Source organism: Xiphophorus couchianus, chromosome 4, assembly GCF_001444195.1.
Source record: "Xiphophorus couchianus chromosome 4, X_couchianus-1.0, whole genome shotgun sequence".
Lineage (NCBI taxonomy): Eukaryota > Metazoa > Chordata > Actinopteri > Cyprinodontiformes > Poeciliidae > Xiphophorus > Xiphophorus couchianus.
Window position 1 is genome coordinate 33,705,917 of NC_040231.1, and position 27,345 is coordinate 33,733,261.

Here is a 27,345-nt window from a genome sequence, read left to right on the forward strand (position 1 = left end):
ATTTGGGGTCCTTTGGTTCTGCAACGTCAGGGATAAGCATAACCAGCATCAGCCACCAAAGTTAAAGGAATCTGGTTACCAGTAACACTGAAACAACTCAATTCATTAAACCGGACAGTAATGAGAAGCGAACGTGAGCAAAAAATGTTTTAAAAAATTCACCAATCGAATGTAGTGCTTTAAAATATGGGGTATTTATGAAGCTGCTGAGGGCGACAGAGCGTGTGAACGTTGATCATGTCGGACGCAGCTATTGAGGAAGTTTCAGTTTTATCGTCCATTTACTGCAGAGACGGAGAGTTCCAAATTGTTCAACAGTCTGGTACGTTGGTTGTTCTTGCTCTGATGGTATGGCAGGCTGTTTTAACATAAATTCGGTTTTGTCTGATCATCCCTAATTACATTCTAGATATCTAAAAATGTATTTTGACTACACAAAACTGCATTTTGACTCTCCGGAATAGGAATTTAAAATATCTGCATTTACACTCTGAGTGGTAAGAATAATAACTCAAAATGTCTTCAAATACAAAATTAATTTCAAGATATCTCAATTACTTCACCGGATCTGACGGGACACATGTCCGTAATTACAATTTAAGTCATCTCGAACGTAATTATGACTAGATAAATGTACAATTTTAGATATCTGAATTAAGAATTCTGTATAAACCCCTTTGTGCTGCCACTGAGCTGCCCAAACAGTTGCCTGCATAATTTTATGTTTTCTGCGCAAAATTATATGCACAATGTAGAAAGGGCAATGTTGGATATGAAGAGACAGAAAACTTCATGGACTTTAAGACTATTTTGGTTTAACCAAGTAGGAGGGACGGCCTGCCGTATCTCTTATCTAAAAATACATTTAAGATATCTATATGGTGTCTTTCAAGATATCCTTAATTAGAATTATGATGACTAGTCAAAACTACAATCGAGATATCTTGTATTTACTTGGACTTTATGCATTATGTCATAATTTAATTGTAGATATCTGACATGTATGTTTCAGATAATCAGCTATTCATTATATACCTTGAATTGAAGTCTCCATGCAACAATGGCAAATATGACGCAATTTCGACTAGTCAGAATGTAATTAGAGAAATAGAAATAGGTATTTTGTCTAGTTAGAGACAAATATAGTTGGAGGTTTCTTAATTTAAGTATTATCATAAACCAATTTCAGATATCTGGGGGGTAAAACAGAAGTTATGTTAAAACGGCCTGCCATAGTTGCTTCGTTCGGGTTGACGTTGTTACTGCAAACTCGGGTGTGCCTTTCACGTCACGCCCGAGAAAGGCAGAATCAGCACGAGCCACGAATTGAAAGTGCTAATTCTCAACTTGAGAAGGTTGTAGAAGTGGGAAAAATGTGGGTTGGCAAACGGCTATTTGCAAAAGAAGCTGACGATATATTTTTTAAATAATATTTGTTGAAGTACAAGAAATGAAAGGGACATACTTAGAAATATTTATTTTGGAACACAATGTGCCCCACTAACAGAAGTGTAAATAATAGTGCATTACATGTTCATTACATGTATTCGTTTACGAATTCTGCTGTGGTAGATTAAATGGTAATGAGGGAAAATACAGGTTCTGAAGGGTAGGCCACATTTTTATCAAAAATGCTAACTTTTAAAAATGTATTTATTTTTTTTAATTTGAAGTAACTAAACAGTTTGGCGGTTGACAAAAAGCCAAACCGCCAACTTGGAGTTACTAGGCTACTAGTTATTGGTGAATACCGTTCCAACATTATATTCTTTTAAAAATATAAAAATATCAACAAAAATTATATTCCATGATACCTATGATTCCTTAACCTTAAATCATTATCTGACTCAAAGATTGCATACTAATAGTACTCTCCCATATGAGCATTTATTATAATCTAAAAGTATCTGCTCTTCCTGTTTGTCTACAATAGTTGCAGTAAATTGTTGCATGTATGTTAATTTTTGAGCTGTTTTCAATTTTATTTTTCATTTTCTCTTCAAAGCCGTTATATTGAAAAGCAAAGCTGATGTTCTGTGTATTTTTTGTGTTGTATTTGTTGTTTCCTCGTTTACTCTGTTACAAAGAGGTTTTTAATCTCAATGGGTTTTTATTTTGGTAAAATAAAGGTTAAATAAAAAAATAGAATCCAAGTCTGACAGCCTTGTCTTTTTGTAGCACAGGATGGGCTGGTGGTCCAGCTCAACTGCACTGGTGGGAGAGGCGGGAAGCTGAATGTGAGTGCAGTGTTCCATCTAGACCCCAGCTACCCTTCCTGTCCTCCTCATATTTCTATCTCCACCACCGGCCTGTCTAAGATTCAGTGTCACAACATCAGGCAGAAGCTGATGACTCGAGCTGCAGAACTTCCCCCAGAACCAATGCTGCTCCAGCTGGTGGAATACTTGCAGGTAAAGGCTCATAAAAGTAAATAATACCTGAATGTTTTTAGCGATAGTGTCCAGATGTATTGTGGTCACAGCAGGAATGTGTGGAACAGACAGAGGACCAGACAGAAGAACAGGACGGAACAGGGGAAGAGAAAAACAACCAGCAGGAATGGACAGCGGTTCTGCTGCTTGACCACATCAGATCTCGAAACCGATATATCGGACTCCTGGAGCGCTGGAGCCAGCAGCTGCAGCTCACCTGTAGACTTTTACTAGGACGCAATCCATTGATTATTCTGCTGGGGGAGAGACCCAACATCAAGGTACATGGTATTTTTTTCCTGAATCGACTTTAAATGTAGACTGACACTATGCCATATTATATTATTTATTCAACAAATTAAAGATAAACTGAGAAACAGTGGGAGAAAATTAAACTTATGCTTTGAATTTCTGAAGGAATTCTAGATCATTTGAGTAGCCAGGTGCTGGTATTCAGCATTTGGAAGTGAGAGATCCTCTCTAAAAGAACCAAATTGTTGAGAGATTGCAGACCTGGAGCCTCATGCATAAAGCGTGTGTGCGCACAAAAAATGTGTGGCGCCATATTTTACGCACAAGTTGGCTTGTATAAAAATTAACTTTGCATCAAAGTTTGAGTAAATATACACACAGGATTCAGAGGGAGTGATTGATCAGAGATCAGATTGATCTCCTGGGAAATGTTGATGATGGTTTATTAGCGTTTAGATTGCCTGGACTGATCATCCTGGAGCTCCGAGCAGAACTTAAAGATGGAGTCATGCGGTACCAGTACCGGTCCAGCTGCAGTCATCCTTCAGTTGAGCCGCCCGCTTTTTGAATGCGCCTTTATGGACAGAAATCTTCTCTATTCTGTAAATGTACAACTTATGTACATGATTCTACTATTTAGAATAAAATAAATAGTAGAGAGACAGTCCTTCCCACTCAAAGGACTCTCTGACACGCTGTCATTCTTTAAATCCCTGTTCTACTGTTCTAACAGGCATTTGCACAATTTCTTTATTTCTTTTTTTAATTTGGATTTTTTTTCTTTAAAATGTATTATTTTTGTCTTTGTGAGGTTACCTTATGTTACCTGAAAGCACCTTTTAAATAAAATATATATTTATTATTATTATAAATACTTGTACTGCTACAAACAAGGACGTTGCCATGGTCATTGCTTCACGTGGTGGCAGACTTCTGGGTATTTTTACTAATTTACATATATATTTAAGGGTGGCAACAGGGCGGACCAGCAGCTGCGCTCTATTTCCCTCATTTTAGGATTTGTAAAGGAAAGTTGTGCAGCCACATGCGTGCGCACGACTTTGTGGATCCAATTTTCTTTGTGCGCCGCATTTTCATAAATTTTTTCGTACGCCAAGTGTTATTGTGAAAACTGCCCACTCTTTTATGCATGAGGCCCCTGTTGTTGTGTGTTAGCACTGAGCAGTAAGGACTGCTTTTTCTAACTGTTGTTAGAAAAGGTAGCAATGCCATTTCCAAACAATTTAAGTTTGTAATGTAGAGTGAGATCAATGGTTTACAACCAGAAAGCAAAATCATTGAGGGAAACCTGGGTGGAAAACAACTAAACATAATAAACAAGTTATTAGCCGGGTAGTGAGCTGAGTTAGCAGATTAAATATTGAGGTTCATGTTGGTAAAGTTGTGGGGGGAAAAAACTGAGTATGGCTTCTTTAGAATAGCTGAGAGAGAAATAAAATTTGGGAGATATTTGTAAAGTTTCATCTGAACAATGAAAACGTGTCTCAAACAATGTCCTTCAAAGAATAGAGACAAAAGTAGAGATGTCTATGACAGCACCATGTTTGAAGAATATCGTCCTCATGTGACCCGTCAAGGAAGGCAGTGACGGGTCTACAGCGACTACAGAATATGAGAACTGGAAGAATTTAATATATTAAATGATCTTAAAAACTAATCTGAAGATGAGGCAGAAAAAAAATATTTTTTTACTTGTCTAAAAGTGACGTCTTTTCCCCCATGTCAATATCCACTCTGACTGCAAAAACTTTTCTTCAGGAGTTTTGTCACCATTTAAAGACTGTTAAGGTGGATGTGGACTCTTCAGGTAAGAAATGCAAAGAGAGGATGATGAAGGTTCTTGCTGAGACCCCATATTCCTCCCTCTGTCAACATAGGTATGTCTCATAAACCTGCAACAGAGAAATCCAGATATTTTGTGACTCTGTGTTTAATGTCTCAGTAGTATTTACACTTCTCTCATGGCCTTCCTTTCTCTCAGTCTGCAGGGATTCATAGTGAAGGACTACAAGTCATTATCAGAGCTGACTGCTGTCTTTGAGGAGCTGAACCTGGCTGAGCTTTACCAACAGATGCTGCCTACATTAAGCGGTTAGGAGAAGAACTGTCATATCTGCTTCTTATGTCTATTTATATTGGATTCACAGACCTACATCTAATATTTGCTTTTTATTTGAGCTGTTCATTTTATATCAATAAGTTTGTATTGCTTTAAACGTTTGTCCTACCTTTTGTCCTGCTAATCTAGTCTTTGTTACATTCAAAGACATTATCATTAAACGGGAATTAGAACATCCCTCCTCTTCAAACCTCTATCATTTTGAATGTGTTCTGTCTGATACTGTAGAAGTCAGAATTGTTGTTTGAGTGTTACTGAAAGGCCCAATAGATTTACCTTCACAAGTGGAGTTTTATATAATTATAAAAAAGTTGATTAGAAATAGCTTTGAGCTCATTTCAAATGCAATGGACATGAAAAGAAAGAAATGGTCCTTGGTGGGTTACAAGTCTGGGTTTGGTGATTGCCAAGAGAATGGTACTTGTCTGACTGCATTGTGCCAAGTGTAAAGTTTAGTGGAGAGAGGATTATGGTCTATGGTTGTTTTTTAGGAACTTGGCTTGGCCCCTTAGTTCCAGTGAAAGGAACTCTGAATGCTTCAGCATACCAAGACATTTTGGACAATTCCATGCTCCCAACTTTGTGGTAACAGTTTGGAGCTGGCCCCTTCCTCTTCCAACATGACTGTGCACCACAGGACAAAGCAAGATCCATAAAGACATGGATGGAGAGTCTGGTGTGGATGAACTTGACTGTCCTGCACAGAGTCCTGACCTCAACCCAATAGAACACCTTTGGGATTAATTACAGTGGAGACTGAGAGCCAGGCCTTCTCGTCCAACATCAGTATGTGACCTCACAAATGCACTTCTGGAAGAAGGGTCAAAAATCCCCATAGACTCCTAAACCTTATTCACAGCCTTCCCAGAAGAGTTGAAGCTGTTTTAGCTGGAGAGGGTGGGCCAACGTCATGTTGAACCATATGGATTAGGAATGGGATGTCACTTAAACTCATATGTGAGTCAAGACAGGTGAGCCAATACTTTTGGCAATATAGTGTATCTGTCCTTATCTGTCCCATAAAGATATTATATCTATGTTATTAAGATCTAATGTGAAAACTGCTGTTATGTGGTGCAGGGTGGCTGTTGGTGAACCATGTGCACTGTGTGAAAAGGCTATACTCCTGAACTCAGCTGTATGTCTCTATCCTATTTCATATGAACTTTCTGTTTAAGTAAGACCAGTAGTGCCAAAAAATCTTTTTTAGAAAGAGTTCTGTCATACTTCACATATTCCTTTTATCTTTTTGCTTGAATTGTTTTCTTTTCCTTTTATGTCTATTTTTTTGTTTGTATTTTTTTCCCAAAACTTTCTTGTTAAAGCTGTTTTTATGTTGATGCACTGCTGGTGGAAATTTAATTTCCCAGTTGAAACTTCATTAGGGATTAATCTAAATTGTTTCGCCCAGGAATGATTAGGGGAAGTTGAGCCAGTGGTGGAGTCATTTTATGTGTCTGGTGTTATTACAATTTGTCAGCAGTAGAGGGAGTAGTAATGCTATTTGTCACTGTCTCCAGATCCATCTAATCGTGGTTCAGTTCTATGAAGGGGAAACAGAACATTTTTTTGAACTGCTTATCAAAGTGAATGCACCTGTATTATCATGTACAAGATAAATTTGACCTACACTTATATATATGCACACACGCACACGCCCCCCCCATATATATACAGTATATATATATACTGTATATATAGATAGATAGATAGATAGATAGATAGATAGGTAGGTAGGTAGGTAGGTAGATAGATAGATAGATAGATAGATAGATATGTCAATGTCAATGTCAATGTCAAATTTATTTATATAGCACCTTACAGCAGACAAGACTGCACCAAAGTGCTGTACAAAACAACAACACAAAAACAACAACACAAATGACAAAACAGAACACACATCATTTAAATGCCAGAGAGTAAAAGTGAGTTTTAAGAAGCGATTTAAAATGGTCCAGGCTGTGGGCAGATCTAATCTGGAAAGGTAAGTTATTCCATAAAACAGGAGCAGCAACAGAAAAAGCTCGATCTCCTTTCCTCTTAAGTCGAGTTCGAGGAACTGTAAGTAATAACTGATTATTTGATCGTAGCGTTCTGGACACAGACTGGAGATTTAAAAGGTCCCAAAGATAAGGGGGGGCTAACCCATTTAAAACTTTAAAAGTTAACAAAAGAATCTTAAAATCTATTCGATAAAAGACAGGCAGCCAGTGTAAAGATGCCAGAGTTGGCCTTATGTGGTCATGTGGTCAAGATAGATAGATAGATAGATAGATAGATAGAATTTCAGCTGACTGGATTTGAAGAGAAGTGAGTGGAAAACCACAGAAGTGCAGAAAGCCGACAAGATGGGAGCAGAAAAACTGCAAGAAAAAAGACTAACAGGCCTAACAAGTGGATGCAGCAAAATATGCCAAAATAGGCCATATGTTTGCCACCATAAGTCCTACTGTGACATCTGAACTGTCTGGAGCTTAACCCACTCAAGTCTGGGGAGATAATGGTGTACATCTGGAGAACACTCCAGAGGATAGTGAAGAATTGTCCTTTACCATCCTCAACAATACTTTGAGGATTCTTTACGGGTTCTTAGAACTTGCCACAGGAGCTACTGCTCATCTTCTGCACAGCCATCATTCAGTCAGTCCGCTGTTTGTCCGGAAGCTCAGCAGGGCTGAGCTTCCCTCCACCCAGGACTTGTTCAGGTCAAGGGTCAGGAAATGTGCAGCTATTATCTTTGCAGACCCCACACATCCTGGATCCTATAGGACCTGCCAGGCAGAACAGACCCAACTAAGCAGGCAGGACAGTATTAATAAAAGGAAAACTCCTAGTTTAATCTGCCAGTGGAATTTTGAAGTTAATAACTGTACTGCTGGTCTTTTTCTTGGGACTATGTGTCACTGTAAGAATAGAAATAAAAACTATTATGCTATTATTGGGAAAGACCTGTAAATAAAACGAACTTTTCAAATATTTGAAAAGCTAAGAGTTTTTATGGACAGAAAAGAATTAATGCATACAAAACTAAAATATTTTCACATTTCATCCTGTGCTTAGTAAGTTTATTTCTGCAATATGTAAAAAGCTTTTCACAGTTTCTACAAGTGAGTAAAGAGGTTCCTTTTAATCCAGATACAAATGCAGCTGTGAGGAGGAAGTGAGTGTTCCACCTTTAGAGATCATGTTGCTTCTCTGTTGAATAATGTCGCCTACATACAGCGAACCAGAGGGACTGAAATAATACATGGTGCTGTCTCTGAGTGGTACTAGATTTCTGCCACTTGTCAGAACGGGGTTTTTTCTGTTCTAAAGTGATAAAGAACAGCTTTGCGGTTATACTAATGTACAGTAAATATGCTAGGTAGGTTGAATTGTTGAGTTATGCAAGGCTTTCAGCTCTCTATAATGGTACAATACTCAGGAATGTTGTGTAACAGATTTGTCCCCCCCCCCGCCTTTCAAAGTGGACCCATAGATACTTTCACTGTCACTGGTCCATTTGCATCCATGCACTTTAACCTTCCCTTGCAGTATTGCAGTGATTAATTCACCTCTTCAGTAAAGAGAGGTAGTGAGAGTTTTTGTCTCTTTTTTTCAAACTTTTTGATTATATTAAGTGTGCCATTTTTCAGTTCAAATTTGAAACTGGGAATTCTGTTTTAGCCTTTGCTTGTTTTTGGCCTAATAAAAAGAATCCAACCATTACCCAATGGATGTTCTAGTCCTGGAAAATAAAATAAACAACAAAGTCTTGTTGCTGCATAAGTTAGTTGTGTGTGAGCAATAAGAAGATTTTACATCTGCCTTACCTGGGCTGCTGGAGAAGCTCAGAAGGTGCCAGTCAGATTGAACATCACAACCTCCTCTTGTTCTTGTCAGTTTACATTTTACAGTCGGAAAGCTGTAAAATGTCTCAGCTGAACTGCCCTGTTCCCTGGTTTATAATTTTATCTTCAATTATAAAAACAAACAAATATATTTTTGATTTTTTTAAGGGTAAAAAAAGCATTCTATGAACAACAGTGCAAATTTCAAAGTGATGTTAAAAATAAAACCTACGGGGCCCTGAATGGTGTAACAGAACTTGCCACAGGAGCTACTGCTCATCTTCTGCACAGCCATCATTCAGTCAGTCCGCTGTTTGTCCGGACTGTTTATCCGGGGTTTCAATCAGTTGTAGTTTTTCTCATTCTCTCTGCTTGTTTTCTAATTGCTGTCAATAAGAGCCCCTAATGCCACAAATTATTATGTTTATCATTATTGTTATAATCTGTTGATTTCAAATTGATAGGAAAATGTATTTGTTTACCAGCATTTTGTTAGTACAATATCTAGAAGCAGGACATGGACGTTGAAATGTTTCTTTTCACCTGAAGTTCTATTGAAACTTTAGGGTCAATTTTTCATGAAATAGCCAAACAAATGTGATTGGACTGCTGACTGGCTGTTGTTTGGTGTCCTAAGGCATCATGCTACTGATTTTCTAGTTTAGACTCATTAAACAGATGACCAAATGATTGTGGGAAAGTTTAACAGAAACAGAAGTGATATAAAACTATTAAAAGGCTCCCAAAGAGGAGCGCTTTTAATTTTGTCAAACAGTATGTTTTAAATGTGTGTGTTTGACGTGTGTGAATGCATGCCTGTCAGCACATGGGCAGTGGTGTGTATTTGATTTTAGGATCTTATGAATAAAAAAAATAAACGGAGTCCTCCAAACATATGGCTCTTTATTTAACTGCAAACAAATATTATGACAATAAACCAAAAGAAATATCTATTAACAATGAACTGTTTTTGCTCTCTCATTTTTTAAACAAATCAATGTAAAGAAAAGAATGGTTTCTCAATCTAACCTGTTGAATTTAAATACAAAATACAAACATTTGTGATACAGAGCAAATCTGCTGAACTACCAGAACAATACACGTTCTTGTTTTTTATTCAAAAAGGAACAGACAGTCATGAAATGTTCCTATTTGATACAGTAAATGTTTAACTTCCTTGAGAGAGTTTACTCTATTCACATAATATCCAGTTCAATAACAATTTTGTTCAACAGTTGTTATTTATAGTGTAAGTTTGGTCAATAATGACTGCTATTTTTTATTTATTATCAGTGTTTGACTCATTCACAGTACATGCTTCCAGGCTCCAGACCAGCGCCTGGCTGTGGGTTTTACACTCAGTCAGCTTCCTCCTAATCACAAACAATATGAGAGCAACAGCTTTGCTAACAACAGCCCCAAGATCACATTTCTTTACAAGCAAGCCACAGAAACTGAGAAGGTCTTTAAGTCTTCGGCCATTTTTCTAGATATTTTTTTTTCTCAATTTTATTGTTCCACAGTCACACTTTACCGCTGTTCATCATAAAGTAAATAAACTTTTGCATTTCATCAGGCCCTGTGTGCTCAGGCTTAATTAGTGACCGCGGTGAGCCCCTTTAATACTGCATATCCGTCAGAAAACAGAAACGGGATGTTGCACACATCTAGGAAGGGAGGAAAATCTTTGGTCAATATTGGCAGCATAAAACAGAACTGGAAAGATCAAATCAGATCAGAGAATAGTAAATATGGTCACACTCAACACTAGAACTTTTAAATAATGGTGCTTACTGAAGTATTTTTCTGATAAATTAAGCGCCATATGTAGGATCTATCTGATGACAGTATTCAGTAAATCCATAATATTCAGCTTCCTGATTCTGCCATCACAGGGAGAACAAAAGGGAAAATGTTTCTGTGGTCTGAACTGGAACATCAGGGTTAAAGAAAACAGAACGAGATCAGTTCCACTTTACAACAGGACAACTTACATTAATGTAGACGATTCTTTACACACACACTGATTGTACTTTAATGAGTAAACATTGACAGGAATGTCGTTTCATTTTACACAACACATGGATTTTTAACTGTATATTCTTTTTGCATGATTTCTCCTTTTTTTCCAAACATACAGTATTTTGGTGGATTGTGTTCATATTTAAAAAGTGCTAATTAGTAAGTCTTCACTCTCCCCCCCCCCCCCATCACCTGCTTGCTGCCATTTGAACCCAGATCTTTATTCGTGTTCGGCGGTGGCCCCTGAGGTAACACAAAGGTTCTTGTGTAGGTTTGGGTTCTGACTGTGTCTGTTTCTGCTCCGTACAGAGGAGAAGGATGTGTCACATCCTGGGACCTTGCACTTGTGAAGCAGTCGCAGATGGACTGTCTTGTAATGAGCGCGGAATGTTCCTTTGTTGCTGTATACTTTTTGGCAGACGTGGCATGTGATGGGAGACCCACCCCCATGATGTCTGTTTTGTCCGCTCCTGCTACAGCCTGTGTTCCTGTGTCTTCCCGCTGCCCCCTCCTCACCCTCTGGCCTCCTCACACCCAGCCCATCACAGCTCTCATCGCTGTCCTCTATGGGGAGGGCCTCCTCATCCTCATCCCCTGCCTCCTCATCACTCTCAGCTTCATCTGAGTCCCAGGAAGACTGAGCGCTGCCGCTGCCACAAGGTAGGACAGAGGTTGAGGTGCTCAGGTCAAGGATCGTTCCATCATTCCCATTTCCACCTCTGTCTGCTTCTCCTAATCCCTCCAACTCTTGTAGGGGGGATGTCTCAGCACTGCTAAGTGCAGCAGGTGCCTTGCTCATAGGAAACACCAGTCCCATGCGGTTGTGTCCTCGGAAGATGACTGAGGTCTGGCTGGTTGGGTCTCGGTGCAGCGCGTCTTTGTCCTGCTGGTTTTGTCCAGGCTCCAGGCCTTCAGAGTCTCTGTCTCTGCAGTGTGATGGGGAGTAGGGGGAGGCGGCTGGGCTGAGGGAGTCTTTGGTCAGCAGCTTATGATGTAGATTCAGATTTGCACTGTGTCTGTAGAAGAAGAAATAAACGTCATTATGGTGTTTCTGTAGCAGCTGGAGAATATTTCCTTACTAAACCCTGTGCAGATGAAACAGAACTAGTTTACTTTAGTTTAGTTCTTTTCACTGCATATCTGCAGCGATGGGTAAGAGGCAGGATACATCCTGGATGTATCACATTTTATAGATGTAGATTAATAACATGTTTCACATATTACAGAAGTATAGCATATTTAAATTGACTACCAGATGAAAAAAACAATTCAATATATGTAATATCAATATGGCATAATGTTTTTCTTTTATTTGCACATATATAGTCATGTTCAATATACTAGAATATATATTCTAATGGAGTCTGCACAATGGTGCAGTTGGTAGCACTGCTGCCTTGCAGGAAGAAGGTCAATTCCCAGCCTGGGGTCTTTCTGCATGAAGTTTGTGTGTTCTCCCTGTGCATGGTGGGTTCTCGCTGGGTCCTCTGGCTTCCTCCCACATACCAAAATATGACTGTCATATTAACTGGTCTACCTAAATTCTCTTTAGATTTGCATGTGTGCATGATTGTTTGTCCTGTCTGTCTCTGTGTTGCCCTGCAATGGACTGGTGACCTGTCCAGGGTGACCCTGCCTCTCGCCCTTTGACCTCAGGAGATAGGGCAACCCCACTGGGGATAATCATGTAATATAATGGTTGGATGGATGGATGTGTTCTAATGAGGCCTGTCTGTCAGATTAAACGTACCTTTTAAAATAACAACCTTTTAGCATATATTAGACATACTTTTTCTTAAGCCCACATAAGTTTTAAAAATGTTTTTTATTGGTCTGATCTATTACTCTAATCTTAATGTGGTGTTTTACTAGGCTGAAAGCAGAAAATAAATATACATCCATATGTGAGAAATGAATATTATTTTTTCTATTGTTCATTTAATGAATTGAGTGGCTGAAATAAATGAACTTTTCGGTCATTTTCTGGTTTACAGACCTGGGGTTAGGGTTAGGGTCAGGACCTCCAAGTACATCCAGTCATGTGCAAGGCAATATTTTCAGAGTGTACAGTTTTCTTAGGCCCTTTCAGATTGCCCTTTCAATCCACAATCAACTCGTTCTTTATGGGTTGTGAGCAGGTTAAAGGTATTAACACAAAACAGTAGGTGGGGGTGAAGCTAACCTACCACAATTACCCCTCTAATGCAGTTTGGAACATAATGTCAGAGTCTTAATGTTCAGGAAAGGAGCTGTCTCTGGTTTTTAGTGAACATGAGGAAGAGAATTGTGTTTTGTGGAACATTTGGTCAGTCATTTCTTTGAAATATGTGTGTCCCCCCTTTGGTGTGCCTAAATGCTTTATTGTTCTTGTGCATTGAGGACAGGTTGCTTATGCTGTGACATCACTTTCTATTTAAAATTGTATTTTTCAACGATCAGTTGACCTTCTGGGTTAACTGATCATTGGGACCTAAACTGGATCTGGTCCCAGATCAGTCGATGATTAGCTTTATGTATCAGAAACTAGAATTTGCTGTTGTAAGTTCAACTGTTCAGCATACGCAGATAAGCTAATCTTTAGTAAAGATGCATATGTTGTATAAAATTAACTTTTGTCGTTATTATGTAATTTTGAAAATATTTCTGTGGTACTTAACCTTTTCACCTACTGTTAAGAATTGGAAGGAAACTGTAGACCACAGAGCCAAACAATATAATGTAATGCAATACATTAAAAATAAACAAATCCTATGCCTACCAGCAAGGAATATTGTGTTTTGTGCACAAGAACAGGGAAAAAACTAAATGAGAACCCCAAAACTGAACCCATTTGAATTCTTTTGTTGGGAGGCTAAGAAAAACATAGAGCTACTTCACCTGTCTCGGCTTCTTCGGGACGGGAAGGCAGCATTGCAGCCATCCACTGTGCACATGTGCATCTCCTTCAAGTGGATGTTTTGGTAGTGAATCTTGACACTATAAGGGTTTTTAAAGGTCTTACTGCAGATCTCACAGTGGTGTGGAGGGTTAGCATCAGGTTCAAGGTGAGACAGTCCTGAGATCCCATAATCTTCTTCACATCTGTCAAGTCCTTCCTTTTCATCCAACAGGAGACCACGCCCATTGGTCAGCCTGTGCCCAGATTCATCCCATTTATGCTCTGGGATCTTGTCAGCTATTTGCAATGAATCTGAATGTCCTATGTCAGTTCTATCTTCAGTGCAAGTGGATTCTTTACTAGCTGAGATTTTGTAGCTAGCCATGGGCCTCTTTTCCAATAGGGATGGTGAAACAGTGATGACCCTCGTTTCTTTTTGCTCTGGTCTGTCATGTTCATCATTCCTTTCAATTGAGTTTCCAGCAAAGGTTTGGTCTATCAGATGCTTGCTACCATCCCTTTCCTTTTCTTTATCCATGTAATCTTCTCTTGCCTCTTCAGATTTTTCATTGCACATATGCTCTCCTTCATGGTTACCCCCAAAGTCATCCTTTTCCCTACATCTCAGAGGAACCTCCTCCTCAGAGGGGCTTCCCTTATCCATCTCCTCATCCTGCTCTATTACCTCCTTCTCTATTTTTATTGGCATACTTGACTTACGTGATTTTTTCTTTGGTATAGGATCTGTCATACAAGGTTCCGGAGCTGTGATGGGTTTGACAGTTACAGAAGATGATAAAATTGGAAGAGAAGGTAGTGTCCCTGGGGTGTTAGCGAGTTCTGCTGGGGTTACCAGGCTTCGGTAGAAAGGCAAGACTGGCTGTACTGTCTTCAAGTTAGGGAAGAGGATGCCAGTTTGGCCCATGCTGGAGAAAGAACTACTGTGGAGCTTAGGAGCAGTGTCCACATGACTCACCATGTAGCTGGGAGCAGACTTATGGCTTTCCGAGGAAGAGATGGAAATTGTATTGCTATATTCAGCTCTCTTTTCTCCTTGTGAACTTTCATCAGCAGACAAGCTCCCTCGTAAATCTTTGTCTCTGTTGTTCCGGTTCATGGGCATGTGTAGCCGGGGGTTTGGGTTAGCGCTGTGCCTATTGCGACTGCGCAGCGAGCTGAAGACCATGTTGCACCCCTCAATGGTACACTTGTGTTTAATCTTCAGATGAACTGCATTGTAATGAATTTTCAGTGTGCCTTTGTCATAAAATGTTTTCTCACAAGCGTTGCAAAATACACGCCCTTTTTTCAGAGAGCCTCCACCCCCCGATGCCCCTCCATTGCCGCTTCCATTCCTGTCCAGAGAGCGCAGCTTCCCCTCAGGAGACATCTGTGGGACATCAGAGGTCATAGATGGCGTGCATGGTGTCGATGAGCCATCTGAGTAGTTGTCACTGGTGGAGAAGTCTTCTGCTTCAATCTTTGCTGTTGTGGAGTGTGTGTCCATTGTTCTTTCACCGGTTTGGTCCAAATCAGAAGCATATGAGATGGAGCTAGAACCTAGCAGGCTGCTCTCTGAAGGATGTGAGAGATGGAGGGGGTTGTCCCTGCCAATATTGTCTCTCACATCATCTTTTCTCTGAAGCTGCTGCTCAACTGAAGCACCACATGGGTGCTGCTGGTGCTGTTGATGCTGTTGGTGCTGCTGGTGCTGATGTTGCATTGCCCCTGGTGGTGAGCCTAAGAATGGTGCAGGCACAGAGCCTAGCAGCTGGAATGGAAGCATGAAGGCCATGCTATTGATGAAGTTCTCAAAGTGGTGCATGCTGTTGCCGCTAATCTTTTCAACCTTAGTTGCGGAGAGACTGGCAGTGGAGCGAGGAGTGTTCCGCTCTATGAAGGTGCGGATGTCTGAGTTTGTGCGGGTGCTGGGAACCAACACCGCCTGCCCCTCCTTGTCCTGTAAAGCCATAAGCTCCACTATAGACTTGGTTTCACCAAAACGCAGAAACTGCTGCAGAGTAGCAATCTCCTCCTCAAAGGTCATGATGGCCCACCGGTCCAACACTTTACCAGCAACATCCTGCAGACAGAGAAGAAAAATGAGGTGCATGAAATGTGTGAGGATGTTATCATGACATAGATTGAATGAGAAAGTAAAAGGAGAGAGAGCAATTTCATCAGCAGCATTAAAGCTGTATGTTGAGTTGCTCATACATATTCACAGAGCAGCTTGTATGACACACCTTATAAAATAGATTGGCAGCAAGGCTGAAGGAAGGAAGCAGAACAAGTGTGAATAGAAGTGAGCGGTGCAGAACCCTGAGAGCCCTCATCACACAACCTGCTTCAGGTCTGTTGTCTTCATTTAGTTCTTCACTTTTACCTGCTCTGAATCTGCAAGAAGTGCAAACCACCTCACTGGCACACTGCTCCATGACACACACACACACACACACACACACACACACACACACACACACACACACACACACACACACACACACACACACACACACTCCAAAATCCATGCAAAACTAAAACTGTGCATACACATTCTACTGCATGGAGTGTCAGACACAGTCTCAGTGATCTAGCAGGTCAGGCCAGCATTAATCACATGTGACTCTGAGAGGCTTTGAAAGTCAAGAGCAGCTTCATGCCATAACCAGGATTAATATTTTATCACACAGCATTCGTTGGGTGTCTGTCGAGGATTCGGACTCTACATTTGCTATTAAATAAGCGAACATAAATGAAATGCAGCCCAGCTTGAATTCTTGATGATGCACAAATTGAAGTGAGATCTTGTGCTGTCACAGAGCCTGCAGGCTGGCTCTCGGTCGGCTTGGCATCAGCTTCACTCAAATTCTGGAGTAAAAGACATAATATTTACAAATCTATCTACTCAGTATGGAGACTTGTCTGAAGTGAGGGTAGCATAGCAATAAACAGGCAGTGCCATATTTCTGGGGTCGAGGGAGTTGTTGCAACCAGTGGCTACATTTCATCTCCAAAGGCTTTCCACCTCCCCCCCTCCACCCCCATTTATCAGGAAGATTTCAGTCTCATTTGCTGCCTGGCCTCACGCTGCTCATTGATGCTTCTCAGGTGTCAGACAAACCATATAATCTATCCAGTCCATCTGGAAATTATTTGTACTTTAAGCAGAAAATGTGTTTTCTTAATTTCTCTCTCATTAAATACTCTAGACTGCATGAACTGCATGAGTGTTGTTGTTTTTCCTAGGTAATCTTAAACACTGCTCTACCGGACTACACCAAAGAAGAAATAAAGAAAAACAATAAAGAAAAAATTAGTTGTGATGGTTCTGTTCAAAATGTTACAGTATGCTCTTATAATGATAATTTGGCCATTTAAGAAGTTTTTAGCTTTGAAAGGAGACCTGCAGACTAGTTTTTGGAAATGTGGATGACACAATACACAAGCCAGAATTCTTGTGTATTAATTATTTATTAATGTACTATTTATATGTTTTATTAATATTTTTTTATTGGAGCTGAGATGACTCCTAACTAATTTAGTAATCGATCAAAAGTTAACCAGAGTATAAAGAACAGACTCATATATATATCTTAAACAGAATTTGAAATGGGTGAAACTAAACTAAAGCTCGTTTATCATAGTTTCACTCATTTCAAATTCTGTTTAAAAAATGTCCTACAATCCAAAATGATACTGACCAGATCAGCCTTACACTGTAATGACATTAAGCAGGAAGGTTTCAGCTTTTCATGTTGATGTCAGAAGAATTTTTAGCCTGCAGATGCATCCTTTGCAAAAAATGATCAAATCTTCACTAAAAGAATGCTGTCATTTCGTTTTAAGCTATAAAAATATTTATCTTCTCATTTAGAAAAATATTGGAAATGTTTCTTTATTTGCATTTTAATAGAATAGGATAGAATAGAATATACTTTATTGAGGACAAGGAGAAATTACATATTAGTTGACAATGTACTCTATCTAAGGTGTTAAATATTAATAATACAAATATGAACATACAAGAGAAAGTTTATAGAAAGATACATATACCTAAGAGTGATGTAAGAAATTCAACAAATAAATAACAAGTATACACATGCAAATATGTTAATCTATTAATAAATATTTCTAATCTTGTATAAAGAAGTGGTTAAATGAAAAATTAGCAGAATGTGTCATTTTAAAAAATCTGATAAGCATCAGAATAATCGATTACTAAAATCATTGGTGTAGCCCTAGTTTTTATATTATCATATATTTTTAGAATCACAACATACCTAAACCCAAACAGATGACTTAAGATTTTCTAGTTGTACCAAATGTCACAAAAGCACATTGTTTTGTTGTCAAGTTAAAGGTAGTAAATTGTACAATAAAACCAGCTGAAGACAGGATTTTTAACAGAAACAAATAGCAGCAAGTTGGTCCAGCTAATCAGAGCAAACCTCAGTGGGAACATGACATATGTCTGTCTGAATTCATCTGAGAATAATCCACTCACATATTCTCAGTGGTGTCATTTTGACTGATTTTTCGTCTTAAATGAAAAAGATCAGAGTCTCAGAGCCTCTCCAGCTCCGCACAGCCGTCTCGGTCTGCAGACCCTCCAGAGACAACCTGAGGCCGAGAGCTGCTCCCATCCTTTCTGGTTGCTAACCTGAATACAGCTAACACCTCCAGGACTGCAAAATTTTAACAACACGTATCTGTTTCTGGTTAAACAGTCTTGAGAATAGAACATAATAATTATCCAACATAAATTCAAATTCCACTGATAACATTTTCAGTTTTCTAAAAGTCTCTCTTCACCAGCAACCTGGTCTGCTACAGACATCAAAAGATTTAAAATAAAAAAATTAAAATGCGCTCCATCAAATACACAGAGTTATATTACAGTTACAATTGTATTACAGTTAGTAGCCAGTTATTTAATAAATAAGGATTATTGATTAATTGATTTTTCAGGGGAAAACTCAGGTTCAGCTGTGAGTTACACACCGTCTCATTGCTGTGTTCAGTGCAGTCGTTCAGCCCAGTTTTAACCGTTCAAATTATTTTAATGGAGAAGAAACCAAAAGCAATCCACACCAATTAAAGGCTGTGAAAAAGCAATTTTTAACACATGAACAGTCGCAGCTAAAATCCATCAGGCCTCGTTAAAACTGAAACATTATTGGACAGACAGACAGAATGAATCAAGTTCCAGATTTCATGAAGAGGTTGTCTCACCTGGAGCACGTATCCTCTGATGTAATCCTGCAGTGTCCAGTCCAATGCGTTGAGGATCTGGATGACCTCCTCCTGTTTGAGGACAGAGAAAAGGCGGTCCAGGAGGATTTTGAGCCGGATCGGGATGGCTTGGGTGCCGTACAGCATCAAGCTGCAGATATCAAACACTACGTTGGAATGCACAATCTCCACCTGGCTACTCTGGAACATATGGTGCACCTTCAGCTTGCTCAAGGCTGGAAAAAATGGACCAGATTTTATTAGATTAGACTGGATGAAATGGTTCTGCAATAAATACTGTCATCAAATAAAAGTAAAGAGAGACAGAGAGTACATTTTAAGTCTGGAGGTGGGAAATCAGTTCATACCAAAACATAAACTGCCAAAGCAAAAGTAAATTCATTGAATTTAAGAGAGGAACTAAAGGTACACATTAAATTTCTACTTTGCCACTGAATAACTAAGGAAGTTTTTTGTATAATTTCCGAACCCCAGTGAAAAATAAACATCGATAACAAGACAATGTTAAAATGATAATACAGTTTGTTAACATGAAAAACTTCATGTTTAAAAACTACAGTTTTTAAATTTAGTGATTTGCATCACTGTACAAATCAACAAAGCTCCAACATCCTACAGTGTACTGTGTGAATCAAGACAGATAAATGGTCTCAGCTATGGGGCCGGCCCCTTACAACTCAGGGGCCTCTCGGGGGAATTGGAACTGATTTTCCTTTTTTTTTTGTAGTAATAATTTTTTTGTGATTATATTAACAAAAACACACAATTTCATTATAAAATTGTGATTTTTTTAAACAATAATATATATTTGATAATGTATGTAGAAATCATTCTTTATATGGACAAGAAGCAAAAAGAAAATAGAAATTGCTCTGGACGAAGCAAAGTGTAGCACAAGGGGCTGGTTTTTACCAGGCTACTGTCTTTATAGTGAGTAGAAACAATGAATGAGTGAATGGATCTCCCACAAGGAGTTCTTAATTTCCTGAAAATAACAACCACTTCTAAATGGACCTTATTTAATTGTGTCCACAAAATGAAAGAATTTTATACCAGCATGAAAAACAAGTTTTTTGTTTTTTGGTTTATTGTTGATTTGAATGCCAGATCAGGCCGTCTCCTGCTTTTAGTCCTTTTGACTTCATGTAATTCTGAACAGCATCAAACAGTTTCAGGAAAAGAAGACAAGGAATGACATGGAACTGTACTTAGACTGCTGGTCATTTTATTTCTTTCTATTTCTATGCACTAAATCAAACTAGAACATAACAAACCATTCTAACTGATTCCATCATCACATTTTGTTTATGACAGTCCAGAAATACTAGACAAAATCAAGACAAAAGATCTTAGTAGAAAAATAATCCATCCATGTCCATCGTTTCTCTCTGCACACTGCTCTGCTCTGAGCTCACTGTAAATGCTAAACAACACATCTCATCCATTCTCATCAACAAGCCCAATAGATTTTTTACTTTTTTCATAATCTTTTTATAGTCAGGCTGTTTGAACCTTAAACCTATTAATTTCATAATACTATATGGTTGGTGAGTTCTGTAGAGTCATTTTTAAAAATACAGCAACATTCATATGGTTCTATCCAGCATCTAATGAGATTATGTCACATATAATATTAGCACAGTAGACGTATGGGTTGTCACATATTACCAGTAAAATCCCACAAATACTTCTCATAAGTGCCAAACATGAAGCCCAAAAATGATCAGTTCTGATGAAACTGTGGCTGAACAGTCAAAACAACGAAGGATTTAAAAAGAAAAATGCATTAACAGAAACAAACCCATGCTTCCACCAACTTTTACTGTCACTTTTGTTTACTTTCCAATTCTTGCTCAGAGTCATTAACTAAATTATCTACAGTTTTACATCAGCATTATATTAAATGTTAAATTGTATTCTCAAAGAGTTTGTCCTTTCATTCATGTTGGGTTCATGGTGAATGTTTCTACCTGCTGATGTGTTAAGTAAGTCATTCAAGCTGATGGCACTTTAAAAAAATAATAGATCTGAAAACAAAACCAAACTATAAATTAGAAGTGTATTGAATGTGTTCTGGTGAGAGAACTTGCTCCAGCTCTTACCATGTGCTACCCAGCCATGTTTGCAGTTTTCACACTGCCTCCTCTTCAGCTTCCCAGGCTTGAAGTTGTCACAGTTACAGTTTACCAAGGTGCAGCAGATCGCCTGTAAATTATAACAAGGACAACAAAAAGGGTGATATACAAAATCAATATGTTTTTGTCTTTGTCTAAATACTTCATTATTGCTTTTTTGTTGATTGATTTAAAATGAATCCAGAAGGCACACGAATAAAGATGGAGGAATAAAACATGACAGCAGTCCTTTCCTGCTTTTCCTATAAAATGTGTGTGTATATGTGTGTGCGACAGTAGCGGTTCTCACTCTGCAAAGTGATATGTAAGTGACTAACAGATTGACTAACAGAAGAACATAAATGCTTCATGTCATTTGGTTTCCTGTTGTTGGTCGCTCATTTCTTAGTTTTCTGAGGACGGAAGAAGACTTGTTTCAGGATTTCTTCAGGACCTGCAGTCTCTGCAGCAACAAGCAGACACCAGACCCCTGGACATGCAAACATACATGCAGAGCATTCTGACTTTCAACCTTTCTGCCAACCTGTTTTATGGTTAATGCTGAAATTTCAGGAAGTTATCTCAGAAAAGCTATGCAGACAGAACTGAAACAAACAGAAATAAAAGTGATGCATATGCATAACAACGATGAGGCCATTGTGTAGCTGGACCAATGCAAACAACTTTTCCAGAACTGAATTCTAATAAAATAATAATAATAAAAATAAAACATGTTTTATTTTTTGCATTAGAAAAATATGCCAGACCAGGAACAGAGATAGCATCATCATACTTGAGATCAAAGCTGCTTGTCTTAGTGGTTCATGCTGCAAACCTTGGGATGACTATACTCCAGCACCTCTCTCCCTCTGCATCTATAATAGATGATCAGTTGAGTTTTAGTATACATGAGCAGAATGCTTAGCTCCTTGCTGGATCTCTCTTGCCAGGCAGAGAAGGAGTAAAGTGTGGGTGATGGGTTGCGAGCCGCCCCCTCCTCATTTAGTCAGTCACTTGGTTGTGTGATTGAAGCCAGGCTTGTCTTTGTAATCTGGAAGCACATGATTTCACCTTGCACCAACCTCTCATCATTAGTGCGAATAAAACTGACCAGGGATGAAGTTGGTGGCAGGTGCCTGGCCTTGATACACCACCAGTAACCTTCGGTCGTCAGATGTCCGCTGGCGTTGCTATTTTCACCATCACTTTTTGCGTCGGGCCTGGAAAGCCGAGGTTCCTCAGCCCAACTGCTGAGGTGTAAAAACACCTTTTCTCATCTCACAGAGCCTTAATCCCATCATTACAGAGCGGCCAGACCTAACACAGCCCAAATAGACTAATCCTGTCCCTCTGTGGCTGCACACACACCCTGCCGCTGCTCCCCCCAATGTACATCTCAATCAGGTGCTATGCACTCCCACACACACACGCCTACACCCCCCCCCACACACACAGGCCCACATACACACACATAAATTATAATTCAGTGTGCTTGCAGTTATTTTGTCTTAATTAGTGATTCATTTCATGAGTTCCTTTGCAGAGGAAGACAAAGAAGGAGAAAGAGAAGATGAAGACAGGGATGATGTATGGCAGCCAGTGCCCTGCCCCGTCTCTTTCTTTTTGCCATTGTCACAACAAAGCCGTATCTGTTCGTATGCATCAATGAAGCCAATGACAAGAAGACTAATTGCACAAAATGATGCAGGTCCTTCAGCACTTTCACAGCCAAAGCTAACATGGTGCAGTGTTCTTTACATCACTGATGTACATCAGAAACCCCCCTCTTTTCGCCCCCGCACTCCTATTCACCTTGATCACTTTAAACATGTCTGATTAACAGTACTACCAATCACTGACATGTCTACAGGTTGTTTAACAAACGACAATCAGTGATGGCAATAAATCTGTGATGAATGAGGGAAAAACCGCAACAGTGCAGAAGTAGAACGGTTGGGCCAAGTATCACTGTTAAGCACAAGTAGAGTCGATAATTCCTAGTCCATGCAATATCCTAGTGGGTGTACCACCTATTTCTGTCTACGTGTGTGTGTGCACGTGGGGGTGTGGGCGTGGGTGTGTATGTGTGTATGTGTGTGAGCGAGTGGACACTGAGAAGTGTTCAGACTGAAATCCTGTTCAAGACGTGGAGAAATAAAACACCATTTTGTCAGTACTTGTTTTGTGTTTCATGCTATGTGGAGTCATGGCCTTGACCTTAATGAATGTCTTTGTCTCCATAGTTTTTGTTGTGAAATAAGTTACTCAGTATTGGCCGATTTCACTCCAAAGGCTTAGAATTATCTTTTTATCTAAGATGAAAAAGTATCCAGAATTTTTCTGCCTCTATGCTGCTAATCTTAAAGTTTTTGGTGGTTGTGTCTTTGTTGGAGGCAAAAGCTTCCTTTCTGAGAGACTGCACACAGGTCATAATGTGTAGGACGGACGGCCGGATGGATGGCCGGAGAACATGGTTGATTAAAAACTAGTGTCGAAGGTGGAAAAGGCAGGGATGGCATAAAAAGTCCCGGTGTATTCATGACCCACCCCTAGCTGCATGTGTCTATTAAAACCACTGTAAGCAGCTTTAGAGAGCAAAGCGAGGTAAAACAGAGAACGCTGGGGAACGGACAGGAACTTGTTGGCATAATGTGGTGGAACGCTAATCAATTAGCAGCAGCTTCACACCTTTGTCTCTGTGGGAAAACAAAGGTGATGAGGCCAAAGAAAAAATGACCCCAGAGCAACTGGCAGTTCAGAAGAACAGGAATACTGACACAACCACACACATTTACTGCCAACCTATTGGCAATTAAACATGCAACAGAAAAATTTAATTATATTTTAAAATATAAATTTTTTGATATTTTGTACAGCTGCAGATTTTTGTATAAAACATGGAACTTAATGTAGAGTTCTAGATATTTTTACATATTTCTACCATACATAACAAGTTATAATTGCAATATAACTGATTACTTGTGAAGGAGGAGGCAACCCGACAAATTATAAAACCAAACTGTTTTGAGTGATGATATAAAATGAAAATATAAAATATAAATATAAAATATAAAATGTTAATTTCTAACGCATGTTATGTTATGTATTAGAATGTGTTAGAAAGCTCATCCAAGTCCTGTTAAAAAGTCTGTATAAAATATCAATTATATATTTCAATTTAAATAATTTTAAATAATGTTTACATTTTAGTCAGACTTAAAATGTCATTTAAATCACCTACAAGTCATCATATTATGATCTTGTGGAGAAAATGTCTATTTTTTCTGCATAAAAAATAATTATATGATTAAAAAAAGAAAGAAAAAATACTTTCAGAAACATTATTATCATCCTTTAAATGAGAAGTGGAACTTGCCACCAGAAATTTATTGTACTGATATGTAAAGTGCAGCTGAAGTCAAGTTGTATTTCGTTCTACTTTTGTCATAGTTAGGACGCAGTAATAAAAACCCTCTGCTTCACTGCAACCATTTTAATTTATATACATAAAAAGTCATGCAGCCTGTCTGTCTCTGACCTGCATAACAACTACATAAAAAATTAGGAAAAAAAGTCATCTAATACTGTAATGGTAGCCAAAAAGATAAAAAAGAAAAACAAAGAGAAGAAGACAAAACCAGTGAAAGCATGAGCAGCAGCAAGTAGAGACAGGCTGCATTTATGTCTGTTAAGAGTCCATACAGCCTAAAAACAGCGTGAAAAACTCATTATTTCAAACTCATCCTGCAGTCAATCACCAGCCGACACGCACAAATCAATCTCTACATGATCCACAACCAAAACAGACAAAACACAGCACAGGTTTACCTGAAGATCCATGAGAAAAACGCTGCCCTCTGTACAGAAACAAGTTTGAAGGAGACAAAAATGTGAACGTGAGGATGGAGGAAGCAAGCCAAAGTTTGGATGGCTCTCTGGTGTTGGTTGCTTGCTGTTAGGAACGCAGAGGGAGTGTTTGGCTCAGAGAGAGAGTAAATGAGGGGAACATGTTAGTACACTGAGTCTGATAGAGTTTGGCTTCCAGCTATGCTCTGATTAATATCAGATCTCCCCCTCTCCACGCCTGCCTCTTGACAATCTTGTCACATCTGGCTGACAAATCCTTACAAGCCTTTTGGTGGCAGCGTAGAGCATATGCAACGAATGGACATACACACACACACACACAGTGTGGAGCTTAGTGTGTGGGTTTTGGGGGTGTTACAAAGTTAGTCTGGGGCCAGCAGGGGCAGATCACAGCTCAAGGAGACGCTCAAGGGGGTAAAAGGCTGGCGCAAATATGCTCCCAGCCCCCCACCACCCTTCTCAGACGAAACATCACAAAGCTAAGGTAGCTGATGAAGTTCACACTGACATCGGCCACTTCGCTCATCCACACCAACAGAACCTATGTAGAAAACGCAAAGCAAGGACAATTTCCATCTGAATGAACAAGGGCCACAAGTTTGAGTCCTTCTCTAGTTATCTCTCTTTTATGACTTGTGTGTGTGTGTCTGCGTTTGTGTATGTGTGTACAGCGGAAGAGAAGACTCATTTTTAGAAAATAGTGATATTAAAAATAAAACATAAAAGCTGGAAAGAGTGAGAGCACAGCAGGAATAAAAGATGGGAGGCAGCAGTGGCAACATTTCACACACATATAACGATTATGTGAACTGGAGCAAAATTAAACTTTCACTCATCAAAGTGGAAAAGCCAGCCTTGTGACCAGAATGCATTTTCTTGTGATTTTATGATTTTGGAGGTCAAAGGAATATCACAGAAATTCTGAAAAATGATAAGTATTCCTTCACTTTCATCTGGTATGTTGACAATAAAGTAAAGAAAAAAATATCATATCTTTATGACATTTCTAAACAAAATGTTTTTCAAATGAAGCATATCTGGAATTTAAATTATAATATTTTACATTTGTAATTGAAGAATTAAAAGTGTTTCGGAGAAATCAAAGAAAGAATATTTTATTTTCAGTGATTATTCCAACCTTTTCTTCTAAAATCTTTGTTCTGATATACACTAATCTGTCAGCAAACATACATGCACATAAGCAGTGTCTCACTAACACGCAGATAACTCAGAGATGTTGTATTATGTCTGCATTCAAACATTTTAAACACATTCCAATAGGCTGCGCTCAGAGGCCAGGAGGCAGCAGGAGGTCAAGTGGCTCTGCTTCCCCAACTGCAGGCCGACTGAGAGACGATCTGGAGGATAACGACCAGACACAGGTAACAAGTCTGTGTGTTACACTCCTCTATCTTACAAAAAAGATTCCTTTTCAGCAGTAAGTCTGTAAACACTGACCTGAACTGGTGCTAACCGTAGAACATTGCCATACTCCCCTAATAAAGAAATACATAACTACAAAAGCATGTATTACACATTTAGTGAATGAATGAATGGAAAATACAGAGCAGAGAGAGTAGATTAAATTTAGTCAGAGACAAAAAAGAACATTATTGTCCTTCTTCTTTCTGTCATCTTTGGTTACTTAGTTTTTTAAACAAAATGTCGGCGAGCTGAACTCAATCTGTACATAACTACTCATCTTATTTTTTTGTCTCTTTCTGGTATCTAAAATTTTACAAGAGTAAGAGCATCTAACACAGAAAGAATTTAAAATTTTTTAAAGACTTTAAAAATAAAGTCCTCAAAGTGAGCTGCATCAATTAGATGCTTCCTTCTTTTTATTCTTTTCTAGTTAGAGAAGTCCCTATTAAGCTGATCATTTTAAGGAAGCATTTGATATTTGATAAGTTGGCATAAGAACAAGTTTTTAATAAATAATGTTCTTTGTAAAGAACCAAAACTGAGTTCCAACACTGATGTCAAAATAATATGCAGTAGTACACCTCCTCAGAATCGCTGACAGATATAAAATCATCTGATACAAAATGTCTAGATTTCTCCTGAGACCTGTCCAGACTACACCATTCCAGTTTATAACTCAAGCAAATCCTGATCATGTGTGCAGGCGTATTGAGAGGTGCCAGAACTGACAGAAAGTGGAAATGAAAAGCAGTTCGTCTCTTACCTCGGCCATTGTCATTTAGTGGGATGTTTCCAAGGATACGGAGGAGTTTGCCATTCTCTGAGAGTTCCACAACGGAACTACCTCCAACTCCTCTGTCCGCACAAGTACGAAAGCAAAAGAGCTATCACTTCCAGCAGCTTCTCCTTCAGCAACAGACACACTCGCTCCCTTCTTCTCTCATAAGAACATACACACCCTCATGCACGCACACATACACACACTCATACACAGCCATATGCGCTTGCCCAAAAGAAAAAAAAAAAGTCACTATGCTTTATTCTGGAAGCACAGATGCACATGTGCCTTCTCTGTGTTTCGCCCCTAATGTTGCAGTGGACTCCCACTAAACTACTCGAGATGTTTAGT

The 27,345-nt window shown here is 39.0% G+C and overlaps 2 protein-coding genes across 4 annotated transcripts; one reads left to right on the forward strand and one right to left on the reverse strand.

Moving 5' to 3' along the window:
* rwdd3 (RWD domain containing 3) lies at positions 1-18,960 on the forward strand. 2 transcript variants are annotated; one of them, XR_003595167.1, is made up of 6 exons: positions 1-322; positions 2,179-2,411; positions 2,483-2,713; positions 4,464-4,582; positions 4,687-6,553; positions 7,342-8,532. XR_003595167.1 is itself a non-coding variant. In XM_028014920.1 (6 exons), exons 1-6 carry the CDS (start codon positions 238-240, stop codon positions 18,840-18,842), a joined length of 798 nt encoding a protein of 265 aa, XP_027870721.1. In that variant the 5' UTR covers positions 1-237; the 3' UTR covers positions 18,843-18,960. The 2 variants fall into 2 exon arrangements, 1 of the variants encoding a protein (XP_027870721.1); XM_028014920.1 differs by lacking the exon at positions 7,342-8,532 and adding an exon at positions 18,823-18,960 and having other exon boundaries at positions 4,687-4,796.
* bnc1 (basonuclin zinc finger protein 1) lies at positions 9,538-27,345 on the reverse strand. 2 transcript variants are annotated; one of them, XM_028014847.1, is made up of 5 exons: positions 26,980-27,345; positions 20,913-21,015; positions 18,790-19,025; positions 13,554-15,637; positions 9,538-11,692 (listed from the first exon to the last, which is right to left on the reverse strand). In XM_028014847.1, the coding sequence occupies exons 1-5, from the start codon at positions 26,992-26,994 to the stop codon at positions 10,897-10,899; spliced, it is 3,234 nt and encodes a 1,077-aa protein (XP_027870648.1). In that variant the 5' UTR covers positions 26,995-27,345; the 3' UTR covers positions 9,538-10,896. The 2 variants fall into 2 exon arrangements, with proteins under 2 accessions (XP_027870648.1, XP_027870649.1); XM_028014848.1 differs by lacking the exon at positions 26,980-27,345 and adding an exon at positions 24,753-25,767.